The sequence below is a fragment of the Diorhabda sublineata genome, chromosome 4, assembly GCF_026230105.1.
Source record: "Diorhabda sublineata isolate icDioSubl1.1 chromosome 4, icDioSubl1.1, whole genome shotgun sequence".
In the NCBI taxonomy this organism is placed as follows: Eukaryota; Metazoa; Arthropoda; class Insecta; order Coleoptera; family Chrysomelidae; genus Diorhabda; species Diorhabda sublineata.
In genome coordinates, this window is record NC_079477.1 from 1,536,820 (window position 1) to 1,559,958 (window position 23,139).

At 32.4% G+C, this 23,139-nt stretch overlaps 3 protein-coding genes across 5 annotated transcripts; 2 read left to right on the plus strand and 1 right to left on the minus strand.

The window, feature by feature from the left end:
- The first annotated feature begins 272 nt into the window (after positions 1-272).
- LOC130443495 (ubiquitin carboxyl-terminal hydrolase 16) lies at positions 273-13,205 on the plus strand. 3 transcript variants are annotated; one of them, XM_056778170.1, is made up of 8 exons: positions 273-1,037; positions 2,256-2,623; positions 3,373-3,503; positions 4,358-4,788; positions 4,853-5,127; positions 6,158-6,335; positions 9,006-9,296; positions 11,155-13,205. In XM_056778170.1, the coding sequence occupies exons 1-8, from the start codon at positions 555-557 to the stop codon at positions 11,566-11,568; spliced, it is 2,571 nt and encodes an 856-aa protein (XP_056634148.1). In that variant the 5' UTR covers positions 273-554; the 3' UTR covers positions 11,569-13,205. The 3 variants fall into 3 exon arrangements, with proteins under 3 accessions (XP_056634148.1, XP_056634150.1, XP_056634149.1); XM_056778172.1 differs by having other exon boundaries at positions 6,158-6,200; XM_056778171.1 differs by having other exon boundaries at positions 297-1,025.
- Positions 12,337-21,197, minus strand: LOC130443497 (activating signal cointegrator 1 complex subunit 2). The gene is made up of 12 exons (XM_056778173.1): positions 20,970-21,197; positions 20,827-20,907; positions 20,528-20,602; positions 19,665-19,991; positions 19,398-19,604; positions 18,690-18,901; positions 17,722-17,907; positions 17,524-17,670; positions 15,517-15,767; positions 15,209-15,458; positions 14,806-15,033; positions 12,337-13,531 (listed from the first exon to the last, which is right to left on the minus strand). Exons 1-12 carry the CDS (start codon positions 21,057-21,059, stop codon positions 13,285-13,287), a joined length of 2,301 nt encoding a protein of 766 aa, XP_056634151.1. The 5' UTR covers positions 21,060-21,197; the 3' UTR covers positions 12,337-13,284.
- Positions 21,186-22,797, plus strand: LOC130443498 (zinc finger protein 569-like). The gene has a single exon (XM_056778174.1). It carries the CDS (start codon positions 21,573-21,575, stop codon positions 22,692-22,694), a length of 1,122 nt encoding a protein of 373 aa, XP_056634152.1. The 5' UTR covers positions 21,186-21,572; the 3' UTR covers positions 22,695-22,797.
- The last annotated feature ends 342 nt before the right edge of the window (positions 22,798-23,139 follow it).

Here is a 23,139-nt window from a genome sequence, read left to right on the forward strand (position 1 = left end):
AAGTTTACAAGAATTTTTATGTTCAAATTTGACAAATACAAATGACAATTATTCAAAAAAAAAATTCAAATTGATTGATATAGTGTGTCTTACAGAAGCACACTACTGTCTAAATTCAAAATATTCGTCAGCAAATTTTAATACATAGCTTTACATTATCTAGTTTTATTTTATGATATAAAAATATATTTTAGTATTAATATATAAAATCGTTGCACCTAGTATATACGCAACTTATATTACTCCTAAATATTTTGACAAATATAACACTCAGAATAGCCAACTGACAAAAACTTCCCTGTCATTAGGTTAAACTCTTGAAGTGCAATGCATTGTCGAAGTGAATTTTAATAGAAGTAATTTCGAAAATCGTATGAACAAGTACTAAAATCAATTATTTTTCAATAGTTTACAGTGTTTCATATAATATTTACTTAGAATATCGACGAGAAAAAATTTAAGATCAAATTTTTAAAATCAACACGTTTTTAAAAAGGTTACCCAGCCTTGACATGTTCAATTAGCATAATATAAAGTAAAAAATTTAAGTAAAAATGAACAAAAAGAAGCATCAAACCGATCCCACTTGTGACATTTCCTCAGAATCTGCTGACGAGAACCAAAATAACGTCGAGTGCTCTCACATTAATAAAGCCGTTGACCTGTCGAAAATCAGAAAGGCTCTAACGAGAACAGGATTTCTGACCGAATGCGAGGAATGTAAAAAAGTACCTATCCCGAATGATATGGGCGATATTGAATTCGATAACTCCCTTTGGTTGTGCTTAAAATGCGGACACCAAGCTTGTGGAAGGTATCGAAATCAACATGCTTTACATCATTACAATACCCCTCATTCTGATTCGCACGCAATGTGTCTCAATACGACCATCTGGAGTGTTTGGTGCTACGATTGTGACGAAGAAATCAATCTCACTTGTAAGAAAAAATTGCTGGAAGCCGTTGAAACTTTAAGGAAACAGGCTGAATCTAATAAGATAAAACAACAACCAAGTATACCTCAGGTAACAGATAAAGTACGTACTGTTCTAATCTCCATAATATAATAAAAAATAAGTTTCAATATTTTTTATGACAGTATTAGAGGTTAAGTTTTAACGAGTGTCACTTGTGAAATTATTGTGCCAAAAACACGATTTTATACTTTTATTATTATTCACTAGAAAGTAATTAATAAATAATTTAGTGTAATAATGATAAAAGAAATGGTTTTTTACATGACTATTATGAATTCAATTAAAATATCAAATATTAGTAGACAAAATTAATTCATCTTAAATACATTGAGTCTCAAAATTGACAATTTTTAAACTGATTATAATAAATTAAAGACATATTTTGATAAAACTTTTGTGTTGAGTATTTGAATACCACTATTTTCACTACATTTTCCAAATGGTAAGTTGATAAAATTACCCTTAAAAACATTTTTATGATTACTGCAAGTATTTTGGTAACGATGTCCTTGCAACAAACAAAGTAGCTGCAATGAACAAGTTTTATGACTTAAATTCATCCAAAACTTACATGAGACTTAAAATTTTGTAACTGTACTACTTCCTAATCCCTTGTGAAGCATTATCATGATAATAAATCAAAGAAGACCTAGACAAAGTATGAGAGTTGATTCAATAATTCCAAGGTCACTTCAATATAACTACTGTAGCAAGAGTTTCTCTTTAGAAGGTGGAATTAGTACAGAAGTTAAATTTACTCCCTTATAAGCACCTATAGGCTCCTATTTAACCCTAGACCATTAAAAGTAGCTATTTCAAGCTACCCAAACAGTTAAACCGGGGAGAAAATAAATGGGACAATCTTTTCTATAGGAATAAAACACAATTTCAGTAACTGAATTTGTATTGATTCACTGCTAAGTATTACAGCAACATTTTCAGTAGCATAAACTATGGTGGAGAGAATGTTATACTTTGGGGTAGCTAAAGTTACAGATCTAGTTATGATTAAGGGTTGATTAATGTTCAATAGACCTTTTAGCACCATATGGGAAGATATACGAACACTAAATGAGGTTTTATCAAGGGTTGTGAATAAAAAGATCAAGATGCAATTAGAAATCTGATTTTGAGTACGAAATTTTAAAATATATTCAGATTAGTTCAAAATATTTCAATTTGTAGAATGATGTTATTAATATTGAAAATAAAATATGAAAATTGATTATTTTCATGAAGAATAAAGTATTTTGTACATACTTCAATCAAAATTTTTAGGTATTAGATATAAATCCAACAATTAGTACTGGGGCAACACCCAAACCCCAAAACTCTGTAACTTCTCTGCTTCCAAGAGCTAGGGGACTTTCAAATTTAGGAAATACTTGTTTTTTCAATTCTGTAATGCAATGTCTGGGTCAGACACCGTATTTAGTCAAATTACTAGAAGAAACTTCAGTCGAAGATCAATATTTCAAATTACCAGGTGGTAAATTAATTTTGGATAACAAAGAAGTACTTGAACTTGAACCTTTAGAGGGTACTTTAGAAAAATGGAAACCACTGACAGCAACTTTAGCGGAAACTTTGAGAGAACTTCAAAGTGGTAGACAAGAAGTGTATGTACCAAGGATGTTGCTATCCAGGTATTTAACAAATTCATAATTTAAACGATAATATTGTGAAACTAGAGAGATAATATGGTTTTATTTAACAATGCTGGAATTTTTTTTTCATGATAATGTATAATTTTAAATTTATAATTTGCTATTTAAAGATTTTGTGTTATCTTACAGGCAGTGAGGTCGATTTTAATTTTCATATCTTTTGTTATTAACTATTATAATTATTATTGATCTGATTATAAACTATTTTATGATTTTTTATACTTAATTAGTTCTAATAGTCTCTATTATTTTTAAATGGGTGTAATTCAATATCCGTTATGCTATCGAGTTAGAAAATTGTTATTTAATTAGAATAAAAAAAAATTTAATCAAGAAAATTACATCCCACTGTACAATTTAAGTAAAATAGTTCTAATAGGGAGATCGAAGACTACAATTTACCCCAAAAAATGCTTTAGATCGGGTTGAATGTTGTATTAGGGTGAATATGTCTCCAGGGCCATAAAGACATGTTTAAAATGTCTCCCGGTTAGAAGGCTACCTCCAAACCATCTAATAAGTTAAATAAATTGAAAAAAATTTTTTTTAAATGCTTATTTCCCCGAAAAATGTTTCAGCAATTTTGAGGTTAGAAGTTGTAAATTCTAGTGAAATGGTAAGAGTGAGTTTAGTTGAAATATTGTTAAAATCTGGTTGGAATAATAGTTATTTTGTAACGTTTGGTACGAATGGAATCCCATCTTAATACATACATTTTTTTATTTAAGACTCACGACTAAAATGCCACAATTTGGTGGCGGTGATCAACATGATTCTCACGAATTATTAAGACATTTATTAGAAGCTGTAAGGGAAGAAGATTTGAGGAGATATAAGGCTGTTATCCTCCAGAAATTAGGTAATAACTGATTTATACGTTCATTTGATATAAATTCCACAGAAAAATCAAAAAATCAATACATAATTACAATTTTTAGATATTAAAAACAATATTGTAATCAATTTGAGCAAAAAATTACTTTACTAACCATTTAAACCAAAAACAACAACAAAAGGCCTCATTTCGATTCCTCCTTTGGCATCATTTACAGCTTGATTCGATATAATCTCATTCCTAAATTGACTTTAGTCACAATCATTTAATATTTTAATGAATTTGATGATTATATAGTTTTTAATCATGAAATATCTATAAGAGACTCTATTGGATGATGTCGATAAACCGGTATAGTCCTCCTGTGATAATTTCAACCTGATTTATACTAAAAATGGTGTTAATTGAGGTTAAGTCACTCATATCGAACTGTTTCAACTCTTATTGTTATCTCTTGTTGATGGTACCGCACAAAACTTTTCTCTTAGTGCTTCAAGCTCCATAAATTTGCATCAGTTACAGTTACTGGTTCTTTTTTATTCCTTCCTGTTTTTTGAAACCATATGGAATCTTTATATCACTTAATTTAATCAAAAGGTCTTTTTAATCAATCCAATAGCTGCAGCACACTCTTCGTGAGTTAGATAAAGCTTTTGGAGAAGTGTGGGGCTCATTTTAAAGCTACAAACATAAACAAAATTATTTTGAAATATACTGTTTCTGGTTTTTAAGCAAATTACATATTTTCTACAAGTTTTTATCACTTTTTTTTGTAATAATTAATTGAGAACAAGATGGTGGTGGGTAAAATGAGTTCTCTCATGCCCAATGAGTCTTTTCGAGGAGTGTATATTAAAATATTTTTACCATTTTTGTAGGTTTGAATAACAAAACTGATCCAGCAACTGTGGAGGGCGATAAAAAGAAAATAGTGAAATTCTATGGAACCCAAGCATCCGAAATGCTACTGCCAACAGAACAAGTTTTCAGAGGAGTACTGGTTAGTACTCTACAATGCCAAGATTGCGGACACACATCCCACAGGGACGAATACTTCCTCGACTTGAGTTTACCGATTAGCGAAAAGCAATTGCCACCGGTGTTGAGGAGGAAAGCCGAAGACATCGAAGATTGCAATAAACCTTCCAAATATCAGAGTAAAAAGGAAAAGAGAGCAGAAAAAAAGAAAAACAAGAAACAAAAAAGTAACAAGAATCTCCTTACCGATACTATAACGTTTAACAACGACGGGACGATCGTTAATAAAAGTGACAGCGAATCGGACGCCGATGTCGAAGATAACGTCGAGGTTCGTCGTTCATTTTCCCCAATTCGCATATTCTGATATCGATATATATTTTTTTTTTTTTTAGGAAACCTCTTCCAAAATAGCCAACCGCGAAGAAATCCCTAAAGGTACCGAATCCGGTTACAACTCTGATAAAATAGACAATAGCAGTCCCGATTCGAATAACAGGGACGTATCGCCCGAGATGAGGGTAGACGACAGCGGTGTACCGAGTCCTATTATCGGAATGCTCAGCGTTTCACCGGGAAGTCCAGAAAATAGTCCGGCTTCCAGCGAAACGAATCTAGATACTTGTAGTAGTACTAGTCCGGTTTGTGGTCGTAACAGTCCTAATGATGAGTGAGTTCCATTTTCTCTGTATAATCAGGTCATTTAGGTCTTCCTATAGCCCCACTTGAATTCACCAAAACACCTTTTGATTAATTACGATACGATTCCCAATCAGTCGAGGGAGAAATCGTCAGTTGGAGACCTGCACGAGTCACTGCCTCAATGTTGTCCTGCAGATCCCACCAATTTCACTTACCTAACACCGATTTCTACTGTAGATGGTGTTTTGACGACTTTTCAAGTCAATTCGTTGTTCAAATGGCATAGAATTAGGGGTTCTTGACCTCAACAGGAATTACCTACACCCCTGGGATGGAATTCGTGTGGGTAGAGGTGGTCGAGACAACCTTAAGATCTAGATCCATCTCTATAGCCTTGGAGGTAGTGGGTTCCTTATCCAAATTATGCCAGGTACTATTCATGATTAGGTACCATTCTTTGTACTACCTCATATCAACGTTGACGTACCTGAGGAGGATGACCGCTGGTGAAAAGCCCAACGGGTGTTTCGGCTTGAAACTTTTGATATGGATATGATCTCTAACCAGCTGAATAGGGATAAACTACCTTAATCACTGGCTCTATGAAATCCAACAGATTTTCTAGCTAACTCTACTGGGAGTGTAGTTATTTAACTAGTTCTTGACCTCATAACATTCATGCTTTAGCTGGACCTCCTGGTTAGAAACCTTCAATGGAGTAGAGTTGAAGGGAGCCTCTTTCAAAGCTTATATAGCTGGAGAAACTAATCAGGCATCTTGCCTCGCAACTTTTAACCTCATTTAGGTAGGGGGTGCCTTTTTCAAAGCCTATGTCGTTGGAGAAACTAATCAGGCATCTTTCCCCAAACTTTTAACCTCACAAAGCAAACTGTAACGTTCACTTTGCTGCTGGACACTCACAGATATCATAATCTGTAATTTTCTCCTCCGTGTACCGTTCCGGATGGATCCATAATGTCTATCTCATGGAGGGATGTAATAATAACATTTTCGGTTACATCGAATTTATTTGTTGTTTTTTTTTTCAATGATTTCAGAGTTGTGGAGGAACTGGAGAGACCAGAATCAAGACTGGCGTTCGTAAGTAATAAGAACACGGATCTAAAAGTTGACCTAGGAAAACTTAGTTTAGTAAATGCTGATAATCGGAAAAAGATTTTTGATCGAGACGAAGATTGTAGTATGGAGGGCGCCTGCGGTCCTGTTCAGGAAAAGGTAGAGTTTTGTATTGTATATAATTGAGACGTTAAATATTGTACCTTCGGTTTGATATCAAAGCAAACAGGATGTGTGAATAATTTTGGTTTAAAAATTAGTTTGGCAAATTTTACAATGGAATTTGTTTAGCTAATTTTCAGTAGCGGTCGTATTTATCTTGCTACTTAGTTATTGGGACTTTCAATTTGCGTTTGGTGTGATTTGAATATCCGTATATTCATCTCTAGTAAAAATAGACATTATAATTGAAGTTCGGAGTGAGATATCGAACAACAAACTTGTTGGTTTTCTTCCTCGGACGTTTCTGATGTTATTTCATCATTCTGGAATAATTTTATTCCCAATTCGTCCCTAGTAGACAATTAAAATTACAAGAAGAGGCGATTTGAGTTTATACGAAGGTGAAATAAGGTCACTAATGTCAATAGGACTTTATTATATTTAACTGAGAGTGTAGCAATTTTTTTGTGGCTGGATTACCTTCAATAATTGTCAATTTACAATTAAACAAGCTTCTTCTTTTGCCCTCAGCTCTTTTTTGATTACTCCTGATGTTATTTTATCATCCTGGAGTATTTTAATTCCCAATTTGTCCTTTGAGGACAGTTAGATAATTCAGGAAGGGACTGATAAGTTTAATAGAATCTTTAATACGGTTACAAATGTCGAAGGGACATTATTGTCTTTAATTAAGATTGTGACAATTTTTTTGTGACTAGAGTAGTATCAATGATTGTCAATTGACAATTAAACTAGTAAATGGAAGGTTCAATAAGTTACAATTAATAATCTTGTATGGTGAATATTTGAAATTTCATTTTTTAACTTCTACAACTCAGTGATTTTCTATTTTAACATTTTCTTTTATTACTGGAAATTTATTTGTACTTTGGAGAGTTTTTTAGTTATTAAAAATACTTTTCCTTTGTTTATTCATATTCCTTCGGTTCTGATTTTGTCCCATTTTGTTCTTTCCACCATTTTCTCAAGAATTTCATTGCATTTGCACATAATTTTTAGTTTCGCACTACGTATTCTGTTATTTGAACTGATTAAAACTCAAAGACTGATCTGTTGGGGTAAGGCCTTAGAACAAATAGAAGATTCACAACCTTATCAGCTAAAAAGTCTGAGGAACTTCTCAAAATGTCTAAAAACAAAAATTACACTGGTGGTTGGTCACTGTTAACACTACCGATAAGGTTCTGCTAATGTCCAACCATCTTTTGGTATCAGTCTATCAGAAAAATAGCTTCTTTTGGTAGTAGTCTACTTCCGTAAAGGCTTAAGTACCTTGAAGGAACAAAGTTTGGCATAAAACTCAGAAAAATAGCCCCTTTTGGTAGGAGTCTATGTACCCAAGGGCTTAAGTACCTTGAATGATGAATATTTGACAAAAAAACAGAAAAATAGCTTCTTTTGGTAGTAGTCTACTTCTGTAAAGGCTTAAGTACCTTGAAGGAAGGAAGTTGGGCACAAGAGCCAGAAAAATAGCCTCTTTTGGTAAGAGTCTACGTACCCAAGGGCTTAAGTACCTCGAAGGATGAATATTTGACAAAAAAAACAGAAAAATAGCTTCTTTTGGTAGTAGTCTACTTCTGTAAAGGCTTAAGTACCTTGAAGGAAGGAAGTTGGGCACAAGAGCCAGAAAAATAGCCTCTTTTGGTAGGAGTCTACGTACCCAAGGGCTTAAGTACCTTGAAGGATGAAAATTTGACAAAATATCTGTTTGATAATTAATTTAGTTATGAAAACAAAGAGGTTATGTTTCAGTAATTTTCAATTATAATAACTTTCAACCATTCTAATTTAACATAAAAATCAAAAATTGTTATTGAAATATACTTTCGATTTATTTTTGGCACAAACAGCCTATTATCTAGATTTAATAATTAGGTTTTGTAGGTCAATTTTTAAATTCTGTGACATTTTTATTTATTTATTTCGACATATTATTTTCATTGGCATCCAATATCATTGAAAAGTCTGGTACATGCAGTGATTCTGTACACCCAGTATTAAAAATTTTTAGATTAATTGCTCCCCCCCTCTATTTTGTTCTAGACCCAGTGTTTCATGAGGTCAGAGGACGCCGAGGAGGTTCATCTTGATTACAACAAAATCGTAGATACTTAAAAAAACTATTTGGAGGTATATAACCCATCAGAATTTTTTTCCTCCTTCGGAAACATTTCCTTGGTCAAGTTTCATTGTATCGGATTTGTTTCCGTAAACCTCTTTCGTTTGTGCTAGACCTTATATCATCAGATGCTTCTTGAGGTAGGAATACCATGGAAGGAAGTTTGTTTTTGTTTAAATCTAAATGTCCAAAATGTCGAAGAAACTTTTCGTAGTGATCTAGCCCACCAGAATCATCCCTTCGGTTTCCTCCTCATTTGGAAACTTTTCCTCATCGGTATTTCTCCTTTTGTGAATGTATCCGTTTACTTACTTCCTTGTCAGCTTCGAATTAATGACATTTGAAGTTATTTCTCACTATTAGGTGATATATTTCATTTCGTATCTACCGTAATCTCCTGATTTTGTTCCCATTGACGATCATAAAGAATTTAGTTCGAATGTATCGCTAATTAGCCCAGACTTTTCAATGAAACTCCCCCAAAGACTAAAAATTATCTTGTATTTTACGTATCTGTTTTTAAATAGATGGAAGAAGATGATTGTGTCGAAGACGATGACGAGGAGGACGACGACAGCTTGTGGTCCGTTACGATATCGTCTCGATATCAATGCGAAGAAGGAGAATGTTCGGTGCAATCTTGTTTGAATCAATTCACCGAATGCGAATTGATGGCTGGCAATAATAGGGTTAGTTGCGAAATGTGTACCAAAAGGTTCGGGGGTGCCGAAAAGAAAACTGTATATACCGACGCTTCCAAACAATTACTCATCTACAATCCACCGGCGGTGTTGATATTACATTTGAAGAGGTTCCAGGTAAGAAACACCAAATCGACTGGAATAGCAAGAAAAAAAACCTTCCCAAGTTGACAAAGTTGAGCAGCTCCGTTTCTCCTCTATAAAAACCTTGCTTAGTTGAATAGTTTTCTTCTAAAAAACTGCTCGGTTAAACCAGTTGAGGCAACCGTAGTTTTCCCCTTTCTTCTTCTAAACGAAACTTTGTTTAGTTGAGGAACAGCTTCACTTTTCTTATTTTTTTAGTTAAACGAAGCTAACCAAGTTGAAATAGCTGCAACTTTGCCCTTTTTTCTCCAAAGACAACCTATTTTAGTTCACCTTGTTGTAGCAGCTCCCCTTCACCCCTTTTTTCTTTAAAAAAAAACCTTGTTAGGTTGACCAAATTGAAGCAGCTGCAGTTTTTCCCTGTTTTTTTCCAAATAAACTAGTTTTCTTCTAAAAAAAACTTGGTTAAGTTGCTCAAAGTGAAGCATCTGCAGTTTTTTCTTTCTTCTTCATCTAAAGGAACCACGTTTAGTTCACCCAATCGCAACAGCTCCAATTCTCCAATTTTTTTTCCTTCCAAAACAAACCTTGTTAGGTTAACCAACCCTTTATTCTTCCAAAGGTACCTAGCTTAGTTCACCCAGTTGCAGCAGCTTCACTTCCTCCCTTTTTCTTCTAAAAAAAACCTTGTTAAGTTAACCATAACTTTTTTCCAAAAACCTTGTTTGGTTAACACAACTAGAGCAGCTTCAATTGTAATTTAACCAAATTGAAACTGTTCTTTCTTTTCTTTTTCCCAAGTAACTGGTTTTCTTCAAAGAAAACTTCAACTCCATCAAGTTGAAGTAGCTGCAGTTCCTCTTTTTCTCATTTAGTTCACTTAGTTGCAGCTGTTTCAACCAAATCGAAGCAGCTGCAGTTTTTTTTACTATTCCAAAGAAACCACATTCGGTTAAAAATCAGCTCCACTTTTCTTTTTGACAAACCTCATTAACTCCATAAAGTTGCAGCAGCTGCAGTTTTTCCTTTTCTTTTTCCCAAGAAACCTCATTCAAGTTGACCGGTCGAAGTAGCTCCACTTCTGCGTTGTTTTTAACCTTGTTAAGTGAACCAAATTGAAGTAACTGTCATTTTTACCTTTCTTCTTCTTAGGAAAACTCGTTTAGTTGAGAATTAGCTCCACTTTTCATTACTACTTCTGCAGAAAACTCGTTTAGTTAACAACCGGCTCCACTTTTCTTCAAAAGAAACTTCATTCACTCAATCAGATTGGAGCAGCCGCTGTTTTTCCTTTTCTTTCTCCAAAGAAACTTCTTTCAAGCTGACCGGTCGAAGTAGCTCCACTTCTGCGTTGTCTTTAACCTTGTTAAGTGATGTAACTGTCATTTTTACCTTTCTTCTTCTTAGGAAAACTCGTTTAGTTGAGAATTAGCTCCACTTTTCATTACTACTTCTGCAGAAAACTCGTTTAGTTAACAACCGGCTCCACTTTTCTTCAAAAGAAACTTCATTCACTCAATCAGATTGGAGCAGCCGCTGTTTTTCCTTTTCTTTCTCCAAAGAAACTTCTTTCAAGCTGACCGGTCGAAGTAGCTCCACTTCTGCGTTGTCTTTAACCTTGTTAAGTGATGTAACTGTCATTTTTACCTTTCTTCTTCTTAGGAAAACTCGTTTAGTTGAGAATTAGCTCCACTTTTCATTACTACTTCTGCAGAAAACTCGTTTAGTTAACAACCGGCTCCACTTTTCTTCAAAAGAAACTTCATTCACTCAATCAAATTGACCGGTCGAAGTAGCTCCACTTCGTTTAGTTAACCAAGTGGAGCAGCTCCTCCCAATGGAAAGTTTTTCTTTTAAAATTTTAGATTTATTCAATGAATTTTTGTTTTAGGTATACAGATTTCGATCGGCCAAAGTCAATAAAAACGTCAAATTCACCACGCTCCTAGATTTGGCGCCGTTTTGCTCAAAACGTTCCCAAAATTTACCGACGTTCGAATCTGGTCAAACTAAAGTTTTATATTCCTTATACGGAGTGGTAGAACACAGCGGCAGTATACACGGAGGTCATTACGTAGCCTACATCAAAGTCAGAGCACCATTAGACGAAAATAGTTATAGATGGCAGTATCTACCCAAAAATCAAATTAAAAAAAATGACAACGGTCCTAAAGGCGCGATAGGGGAACCGGAAATTCCTGCCGGTAGATGGTTCTATATTAGCGATTCCTACGTATCCGAAGTACCGGAATCTAAAGTGTTAGCAGCCCAAGCTTATTTACTCTTTTACGAGAGAATTTTGTAAATTTTTTTTTTTTGGAATTTCTATTGTGAATAGATCTTTTGTAAAAAACGTACGGTCTCCATCTTGGATTTAAGATAAACAGTTCATTCCCCGAATAGAAAATTTTTCTCGGTTTATTATCATTTATAATCATTAGAAGAAATTTTTGGTGTATTTCCATAATATTTTGGATCCAAACCACCAAGCAACACTGTAAAAATATTAAATTTCAAAGTCTTACCCGGCTCGAAAGACCAGATAGGGTCTTTGGACTGGTTTGGAATTACTTTCTCTTTGGAATAAATTCACTGCCTCATTGTTATTGAACTTTTCATAAATAGCTGGTTCTTACCCGGCTCGAAAGACCAGACAGTGTAATTGGACTGATAATAATCGTAGTCGAAGTAGAAGGAAATCCTATACAAGACTAGTTAGTCATTTGTAAGTCAATTTGATGCATATTTGGGGATCATTCGATTACACTGCGCGTTTTTTTATCTTTTTAAAAAAATATAGGATCAAACAGTTTAATTGGGAGAGTTGGACTGTTAGATTGGTTCCTCTTTGGAATAAACACGCTCCCTTGTTCTTGGAGCTTTTCTTAAATCCTTGGTTCTTACCCGGCTCAAAAGAACAGACAGGATAGTTGGATTGGTGTGGAATTGGTTATTGAAGTTTCCCATAAAACGGTGGTTCCCATCCGGCTCGAAGGACCAGATAGTGTGGACTGATTTTCGTAGTCTGCTACTGGTTCCTGTTGGAAAGTGGGACTCTATGGGAAATAATAACAATTTCGTGTGGGGTACGGTTTATTTATGGTATTGTTCTGATAAAAGAAGACATTTCCTCTAATTCCTCTTATTCTAAGTTAATTTCATGATTACTCGATTACATTACTTGATTTTTTGAGCCTTTTATAGATGGTTTTTATTTATCTTGAAATATCAGACAATGTCACCGGACTGATAACGATACTGAACTGGTTCCTCGTAAATCTTTGGTTCTTATACGACTCGAAGGACCAGAAAGTGTAATCGGATTGCTATGATGGTTTAAAACTGGTTCTTCTTTAGAATGGTTGTTGAAGCTTTTCATGAATCGTTAGTTCTTGTATCCGGCTTGAAGGACCAGACAGTGTAATGGAAAGTTTGTAATTGGTTTCTCTTAGAGTAAATATTGGTTCATATCTTATCATTCAATTGGAGTATTTTATTACTTATTAAGTTTGATGGATCAGACAGTTTAATATCTTCATTCTGGGTGATTGTAATTGCAAATCGGTACCTGTTTTTGTTTTAAACGAATCAATGTATGAAATTTATCCACTAGTTTGTTTCCGTGAATACAAAACGAGATGGTAGCCCAGTTTTTTATTGATAGATTTCGGATCCTATAGAATCAATGCTATACACTAATAAAATTGAATATCGCATTCAAATAGGAATTCTATTGTCAAATACACGTCATTTTTGACAGCTTGTGGATGTAAAATATAAAAAAAATTTTTGGTGCTTAGCGAAAAAGTTAGTATACAATAATTAGGAAGAATTGTGCCGAATTGATGGACCTATATGATTAAACAATTATTACCATTTTTTTTTTTTGGAAAAACGTAACTTTATTGTGTATTTATTAAATAATTTTATACTAAACAATAAGTTTTATTCCTTCCCTTTTTATTTACAAATATTCCGTTCCCATTGTTCCAAACTTCCATATTTATTCTCCGTACGATTGTTACATGGGAAACATTCCCCTGCTCCTCTTCCACTGGGCCCCGCTTTTCCTATTGTGATTAGCCCTCGAGGATTTGTTGACGTTCTTCTTATCTCTCGCTTTCAAAACGTCCTTCTCTTGTCCTTGTCCTTTCGGTTTACCGACAACGTTGGATTTCGTTTGTTGTGGCGGTCGATGGTGTGATCTGAATTTCGCTTCTCTTCTTTCTCGTATTACAGCAGGATCTTCACAGAAGTTCATCCTGTTCCTAAAATACACAGAGAAATAATTACAATCAACTATTTTTTTTTTCATATTAATTAACCGATTTGTTTGATCCTTCTCCAGTTGTCCAATTGGACCTCCTGGGGATATATCTAAGTAGTTGTTTTAGTAGCCATTGAGGTTCATTAAAAGTGGTCTGCAGTTCAAAATAGAAGACTTAGTTGTCGAAATAATAGACTGTAGGACAAAATAATGGCTTTAGGAGTCGAAATACAGGCCTTAATAGGTCAAAATTGTAATCTGCAGGACAAAATAGTACTTTCGTAGCCTTAAGACTCAAAATAGAAGCCTTAATGGTCAAAATAATAGACTTTAGGTGAAAATAGTAGTCTGTAGGACAAAATGGCATTTTGTGGATGAAAATAATAGACTTTAGGTGAAAATAGTAGTCTGTAGGACAAAATGGCAGTTTGTGGATGAAAATAGTAGCCTCGACAGTCAAATTAGTAATCTGCAGATCAAAACAGTAGTTTTGACAGTCTGAATTGTAGTCTGGAGAGCTTTAGGGTCAAAATAATAAAGTGAAGGTTAAAATAGTGGCTTTATAGACAAAATAGTAAACTGTGGGTCAAAATAGTATTCTGCAGGACAAAATAGCAGTTCGCAGATGAAAATAGTAGCCTCGACAGTCAAATTAGTAATCTGCAGATCAAAATGGTGGCCTTAATAGTTAATATAATGAACTGAAAGTCAAAATAGAAGCCCAAATAATATACTGTAGTTCAAAATAGTAGTCTGCAGGACCAAATAACAACCTGCAGGTCAAAACAGTAGTCTTGACAGTCGAAATAGTAGTCCAGAGATCAAAATATTTGCCTTAGAGGCAAAATAATAGACTGCATGTCAAAATAGTGGCCTTATAGATAAAATAGACTGTAAGTTAAAAAACAGTAATCTTTATGACAAAACGGTGGACTGTTAAGTCATAATAGTAGTCTGTATGTGAAAATAATAGTTTGCTAATCAAAATAATGGCCTTGACAATCCAAATAGTAGCCTTAATAGACTGCTAGTTAAAATAATGGCCTTCATACTTAAATAGTAGTTTGTGGATCAAAATAGTAATCTGCAGATCAAAATAATGGTCTGTATATTAAAATAGTAGATTACAGATCAAAACAGGGACCTTAATAATAGCCTGCATGTCAAAACAGAAGCCTTCACAGGCAAAATAGTGGCACAACAGTAAGCTTGATAGTCAAAATAGTAGTCTGGAGACCCAAAAAGTAGAACTTTACGTAGACTTAGTAGACTAACCTCTTGTCACCTGATCCGCTTTGGGTACCAGATCTAACGTTCGTTTTCTGAGTACTACTTTCGGATAATTCTTCTTCAGATTCACTGGAATCACTAGCTACATCATCGTGATTAGGATTGTAAGTGAGTAGTTCTTTTTCTAATGGATTATCAGCGACTTTAATAGGTACATCATCGTCGTCTCTATCATCATATTCGTCATCGTACAGATAATCATTAGAATATTGACTAAAAAATATACAGTATGTTTCAGTTAAAATAACAAACTAAATCTAGATTTTCATTGTTGATCTATTGTAATTCTTGATTAATCCTTGCCATCGAAACTTTGATAAATAGCCAAATAGAAGAAGGAAATGGATATTCCGATGAGAAGAAGAAAACGTTTTGGATTAGTACTTACATTTTTTCCAAAAATATCGGTTTCAACTGCTTGATCTCCTCCTTATCATTAAGTAAAGCCAAGGCGTCATCATAATCGGGTTTCTTACCCCGATAAGCCAAAACGGGCTTTTCAGGTTCCGGTTCCGGGGGTATTCTAATCTCGTCGAAAGGAATTTCGTACAAGTGAGGCGGTAGATTTTCTTCCAAAATAGCATTTATCACATCGGAGGAATTAAAATCGTACGCTTCCAAACATTTCAGTATAAAACCTGAAAATAACAAAATTAAAGTCAAATTTCATGTAAAAATTGAAATTCGATTTCGTACCGTCACCAAAATGAGGAAACATATCCATGATTTCCTTTATTTTAACATCCAATTCAACTTCGTTATTTCGTTTTTGATTGGTTTCCGAGGGACCCGCTACTGGTTCCACTTCTGGCTCTATTTCCGGTGGTTTGAATCGTTTGAATACATCTTCGATTGTTTCGTTCTTCAATTTTAAGAGTTGTATTAATTTTTTATGTCTAGGAAGTTTGTTTATACAGGATACTATGAATTCAGTTCGAGTTGTGTCTCTAAATTAGAGGATAAAGAAAAATTCTCAAAATGAAACCATAAGTGCATTATTATCAAACTAACTTTAAATTTGTGGTACCGTTGGTGACTTTGAAGGCCTTTATGGTGATTGTAATTGTCAAAATCATGTTATCATTGAAAAATTAAACTGAAATCAGCACTAAAAGCAACAACAATAGTTTAAATCACTTATACGGTTCTAAAGATGATTTTTAAACTTGCTACTTTTATGGGGAAGACCAAATTCGTTTTAGAAGGAGTTGAAATATATTTTGATCCTTAGAAAAAGGATTTTGATTGTCAAAATCATGATTTTATTAGTTAACGGAGTTGAAATAAGCAACATGAAACATCTAGAATGGTTAAAATCACTTATACAGCTCTAATAAAAATATTTAAACTTGTTATCTCAATGAGAAGACCCAGAGTACTTCCAAAAGGAATTTAAATGTATTTTGATCCTTAAAAAAAAGGATTTTGACTGTTAAAATCATGATTTAATTAGACAACGGAATCGAAATCAGCAACATGAAACATCTAGAATGGTTAAAATCACTTATGCAGCTCTAATAAAAGTATTTAAACTTGTTATCTCAATGAGAAGAGCCAGAACAGTTTCTAAAAGAGTTTAAATGTATTTTGATCCTTAAAAAAAGGATTTTGATTGTCAAAATCATGATTTTATTAGTTAAATGAGTCGAAATCAGCAACTAGAAGCATTTAGCATGGTTAAAATCACTTATAGAGCTGTAATAAAAATATTTAAACTTGATACCTCAATGAAAAGAGCCAGAGCAGTTTCTAAAGGAGTTTAAATGTATTTTGATCCATAAAAAAGAATTTTGACTGTCAAAATCATGATTTTATTAGTTAACGGAGTCGAAATCAGCAACTAGAAGCATTTAGCATGGTTAAAATCACTTATACAGCTCTAATAAAAATATTTAAACTTGTTATCTCAATGAGAAGAGCCAGAGTAGTTCCAAAAGGAGTTTAAATGTATTTTGATCCTTAAAAAAAGGATTTTGATTGTCAAAATCATGATTTTATTAGTTAACGGAGTCGAAATCAGCAACTAGAAGCAATTAGAATGGTTAAAATCACTTATAGAGCTGTAATAAAAATATTTAAACTTGATACCTCAATGAAAAGAGCCAGAGCAGTTTCTAAAGGAGTTGAAATATATTTTGATCCTTAGAAAAAGGATTTTGATTGCCAAAATCATGATTTTATTAGTTAACGGAGTCGAAATCAGCAACTAGAAGCAATTAGAATGGTTAAAATCACTTATAGAGCTGTAATAAAAATATTTAAACTTGATACCTCAATGAAAAGAGCCAGAGCAGTTTCTAAAGGAGTTGAAATATATTTTGATCCTTAGAAAAAGGATTTTGATTGTCAAAATCATGATTTTATTAGTTAACGGAGTCGAAATCAGAAACTAGAAGCAATTAGAATGGTTAAAATCACTTATAGAGTTGTAATAAAAATATTTAAACTTGATACCTCAATGAAAAGAGCCAGAGCAGTTTCTAAAGGAGTTGAAATATATTTTGATCCTTAGAAAAAGGATTTTAATTGTCAAAATCATGATTTTACTAGATGAAGGAGTTGAAATCAGCAACAAGAATGGTTTATATGATTATGGTTATATGATTTATATAGTTCAGATATTAATATTTGCTACACGTAAGAGGAAAATTAGATTGATTTTGGAAGGATAGTGTTTTAGTTTGAACTTTAAAAAAAGGATACAGTGCAGTACAACTTTCAAACATTTCATTTTGGCTAGCAACATTATATTTTACGTTATAATCACAGATAAAATAATCATCTTCTAAAGCTACGTTCATTAATTTCAAATATAATTCAACCAATTCTTCTTGTTTTTTATCATCGCCCCTATAACATAAAATAATTACTTTTAATTTTAATATCGATTGTGTTACTTACAAGCATTCCAAAGTTTTGTCTAAACAGTAAGAGACAAACATGTGATAAACATCGATAAATTCAGATCGACCCAAGTTAATCTCATCGAATACTCTTTCGCAAAGCATCGTTTGCATTTCTAATTCTTCTCTATTACTCATCAACTCGTAAAGTTCTCTGTAGATGCTCGTATAAGTAAAAGGCAACCTGAAATGAATAGTGTGAAAATTAGAAACAAAAACAAGGATTTGGGAATATGAAAAAGTAACTAGAAGTAACCAATTTAACATTTCTTACAAGATTAACAATTAGAAATAAATCAGAAAGTTGGTAGGTTTTCCAGAATTGGCAATACGTGCCACTGAAGTTGGTTAAATATCGATTGATTTCTCAGACCCTCTTCATCTTTCTTTTCTGCACCTATCTCTTCATCATTCCTCTTCATTTCCAATTATAAGCTACATACACAACTTTTGCTATCTCACAGGTTCCTCTTGCAACCACAGTAAAGGATTTCCTGCTTTCCGGTCCTTCTAATACAAATTGAACCAAAATCCTTGCTTGTCCCTGAAATCGGTCAAGTTTTATTTCACTTGCAAGTAGATCTGTGCTTTGATGGTTCGCATCTTGTGCTAATGGATCAAGAAGATTAGCTGATAAATTTTTCTTTCCACTTTTTATTTTCGGTCTGCAGTTAGCAGTTTAGGGGATGGAAACTTCTCAATGAGAATTACTTCCAATTTATCGAGCTTCGTCATTAGATTCTTGATCGGCTTTGTCATTTTGTCAATCCTCTCCAAGACAAAATCACCAAGAATCCTTATTTCTAGCTTAAGTTATAATTTATAAATGCCCAACGGTAAAAATGGATTTGGGCGTTTGCCCATTTTATAAATGTCCAACCCATTGGGTATTTGCACCACTACTGCTACTAATAAGAATTTATATTGAGTTCAAGTAAAATTTGAAAGTAAATTAAATGAACTTACCTAAAAGGCAAATCTTTTTTTATGCACAATTCCATAGCAGGTTTATAGTATTCTAAAAGGGTGTGTAATAACGACATCGTATTCAACAGGTAACTAACTACTGAATAAACCCAAGTTAAATTGAATATTGAGGGTCGAGGGGAAACTGCAATCGGAACTACAACAGCATTTTCCCTAAATCCGCAAACGTGTCCACCTATCATTTCTAATATCTGAAAAAAAATTATATAAGTACAGATATATCAAGAAATAAATATCAAGCTGTATATCAAATTAATTTTTTTGTCCAGTACTGCATTGTTTGTATCAATTTTTATATTTTTTCTTTGCTTTTTATTGGAATTTTTTTGTATCCATCCTGTATGTGTACTATAATAATTTTTTTAATAACTAAGTGAACCATTTTAAAATTGATGATGTGTGATGACTTCTCGCAATATTATAATTAAAATAATTATATCCATGTAATGTACCCGTTTAACATTAAAAGTCCCTCTACAGACCGATAATTTTTTATTTATAGAAAATGCTGAATTATGACGGTTCATTTGGTCACTAATGGGTTGATATAAACATAATACAATACATCTTCTTGTTGAGAAAAAATTAAAAAAGATTATTAAGAAGCGTAGAAAGTATAGAAAAAAAACTATTTTTTATAATCATTCATATAAAATTTTACAATATAGTATATATTTTTTTACTTACCAGTAAAGTTTGATCAATGCTCCCTTCAACTTCCTTAAATTGAAAATCCAAATGTGTTGTATCGTTAAAATATAACAAAGTTATTGAATTAACAAAATCGGCATTGAAATCTTTATAAATTAACGCTAATGTGTTAACGATAGGTAAATTAATCAATTTCTTTTCTAATAGTTTTTCATAAGCATATTCTTCAGATAAATATTCATCCTGAAACAATAAAACTGATTGTTATATACAATAAGGGTGAAAAAAAAAAGATAAACTTACTTGTGATGCTCTAAATTGTATCAGTCTTTTATAAACCTGTAGAAACTTTTCAAATACTGTACTATAAACTTTGGCATATTCGTCTTCTAAATACGCCACTTGATAGGGGAGTATGGGATTTAGGATAAAGCTTCTTAATGAAACAGCAGCCGATGGTTCGAATAAAATAGTACACCAGAATTGGTGGAAATTACACTTCAGAAAATAATCTAAGCTATCTATATACAATAAATTGTTTGCTAAAAACGATATATCTTCTTCTTTTGGAAAAGTGAAGATATATGGTTGAAATTTATACAAAATTATTTTTGGCAGCCATCGTTTATCCTAAAAAAATTATTTATATAACTAATTATGCATATTGTTGGAACTCATGAAATATTATTATCAATTTCATATCAATATGAATATCTCACAATTGAAAATTATTCACTAGTTTGGATTTAGAAATAATCACTCGACAATCAACCAGGTACATAGAATAACTATCTTTCTTGACGCACCCCAAGGGTTTGATAAGGTTTGGGATGAAGATTTCCAAAACAATATTCAGAAATCCTCGATTCATACATAAAGGAAAGATATTTTTGAATCAAAAGTTTATTCCGATCTTGAAGAAATTAAGGTTGGAATATCACAAGGAAGTGTTCTAGGCCCCTTAGGCTTATATGGCAGCTCTAAACACATTGAGATTACTGTTTCTATGGCATCAATCAAGTATCTCACATTCATATTTAATCATATGAATATTTAGACTTGGAAGATGTTAACATGTTACCCAAAGAAGAAAATTTCTCTTATTTTACCATAAGAAGTTGGGACCTGTAAATAAACTGGAAAATTATAATAGAAATTGTACTTACCAAAGCTGGAATAATTTCAGATTTTTTGTTGTAAATTTTTTTTTTGAGTACATCTTCGGATAATTCTAAATAGTCCTAGAAATATAAAAAATTGAAAATAGAAGAATAAGTAACACTTTCATAAAATTAAACTAACAATGATTCTGTGAATCCCACAGTGTGACAATCAAATATTATCAGTAATTAAGAGTAATAAATTTGATTTCAGTGAAATTCTTAATTCATAACTCTACAATAATTACAATTTATATATGCGATAAAAAAAATTAATAGTTGTTGCCAAATATGTTGTAACTTACTAAATCTTTAGGAATATCATGTTTCAATTCATACCAAATTCTTTCCAAATGTATTTGATTTATGGGTAATTTACTTGGATTCTAAAATAATATTTTAATACCAATAAAAGGATGAAATATACCTCTTATTTTATATATATTACCTTAAATACAGTAACATATTGATAATTGAAACTTTGATTACTTTTTTCTAGGATTTGTAACTTTTGAAATTCCTCTTCAACGTTATTCATGTCAGTTATGTAGTTTTTTTATGAAAAAAATATCAAAGTTCAACCAAAAAATTAGCACAGATGCCGTTAACAACTTTTTCAACGGCACCTCTAATTCTAACCCAATATTTTTAATATTATTGTCTCCCACTATACGACAAGTGTCAAGCAGTCAACCACTTCTTTTTTATTTTCTTTTTAATTATTTTTTCATTTAAATTTGATATAATATTATGCTATAATTATATAAAACTCGTTAATTAGCTAGAATTATATAAAATACGTTAATTATTATCATTGTTATAAATTTTTCAAGTGACTGTTTTTTCTAGTGGCAATATAAAACAAGAAGAAGAATTATTATTATGTTAAATGTGTGGTTAATACTAAGATTGGGTAATGAGTGTTTATTATATAGTACAGTAATTGTTTTTAGTTATGGTCCTGAATTTATAGTTATAGAAATAAATAGCAAGTTTTTTTACTTTAAAAAAATTTACGTATACCGTCATAGCTTTAATAAAAATTAACCAAATGAACGATCAAGAAAAGGTTAATAGTTGGGAATGCATAGTTTGTTTTGAAAGTTTTAAATTGAATAGCGATTTAACGGATCATCTTAGAAGGCATATTGGAATTCAGAGTTTTACGTGTTCCGTTTGTTTCGAATCCTTCACTGAAAAAAATCAATTAATACAGCATATAGACACCCACAATAAAGTTAGTACAGACATTTCACAATCGAAATCTATAGTTAATTCAGATGTAATAGATACATCCGAAGAAGCGGAATTATTACAAAATATTGACAAAATTATTGATGAAAAAATACGCTATTCTCAAATTGAAAATATAAACCAAGATAATGATTCCTCTGATATTGAAGTCGAAACTTTTTCTCAGTGTACACTTTGCGCCAAAGAATTTTCTTCGACCGTTGAATTAGCAGCCCATCTTCAAAAACATATTAAGTTGAAACCTTTCGATTGTACTACGTGTTTAGTGTCGTTTTCTAATAAAAATCAGTTGCTCAAACATGTGAAAGTGTGTGAAGAAATACCAGAAAGTGGAAATAAAAATCTAGGATTGAATAATAAAAAGTTGAAGAAGTGTAATGGTAAAAAGTGTCACATTTGTAACATATGTGAGAGGCAATTTGCAAGTAACACAAATTTAAGGAAGCATTTGAGGTACCACATAGGCGAAATTAAATATGTTTGTTCTTATTGTGAGAAAGGATTTGTTCAAGGGCACGCCCTTAGGACTCACCTTCGAAAACATACTGGAGAAAAACCGTACCAATGTGAAATATGTTCAAAAAGTTTTTCGTCTAAATCCAACAGAGACAACCATGTAATGGCCCATAATAATCAGTACAAATTCAAATGTGAAAAGTGTGATAAAACGTTCATAAAAAAAATAAATTACAAGTCTCATTTAAAAAAGCACTACCATGTCAAATTACATTCATGTAAAATTTGTCTAAAATCTTTCTACACAAAAAACTCTCTGAATCAGCATATCTTGGGACATAGGAAACAAAATATGTTGGAGTGTCCCATGTGTTCAAGTACATTTAAAACAAAAAGTAGCTTCAAACAACACATGGAACTGCAACATGAAAATCAAACAGCAAAATCCACGAAAGAGGCGTAGTAAGCGATTTCTAAGAAGTATTTGAGACAAAATTACAAGTTATGAAATTCATTCATATCAAACTTTGTTGTATAAAAATTGAATAAAATAAATTATGAATGTATTTTGAATTTTCTTTCCTTTGTTTATTATTCAATTGTAACAAAGATACTTTTTAGTAAAAACTAGTTACATTTTAAAAGTAACTAGACCAATTCTATCTAACCTTTGATTAATTGAATTTAAAGTATAAAGGGTAAAGGTACCTCTACATTCTTCAATTTAAGGATAACTACCATCTCTATACATGGATAGCAAGTGCAACGGAAGTAACCATCTTAAATATCCTACTAGAGAAGTGAATTGACATCCCATTATTAAAAAAGAAGAAATTTTTGACATTTTACAGATTGTTTGTATTCGCTATTGTTTATCACTCATTTGATTACAGACGTAAAAGAAAGAA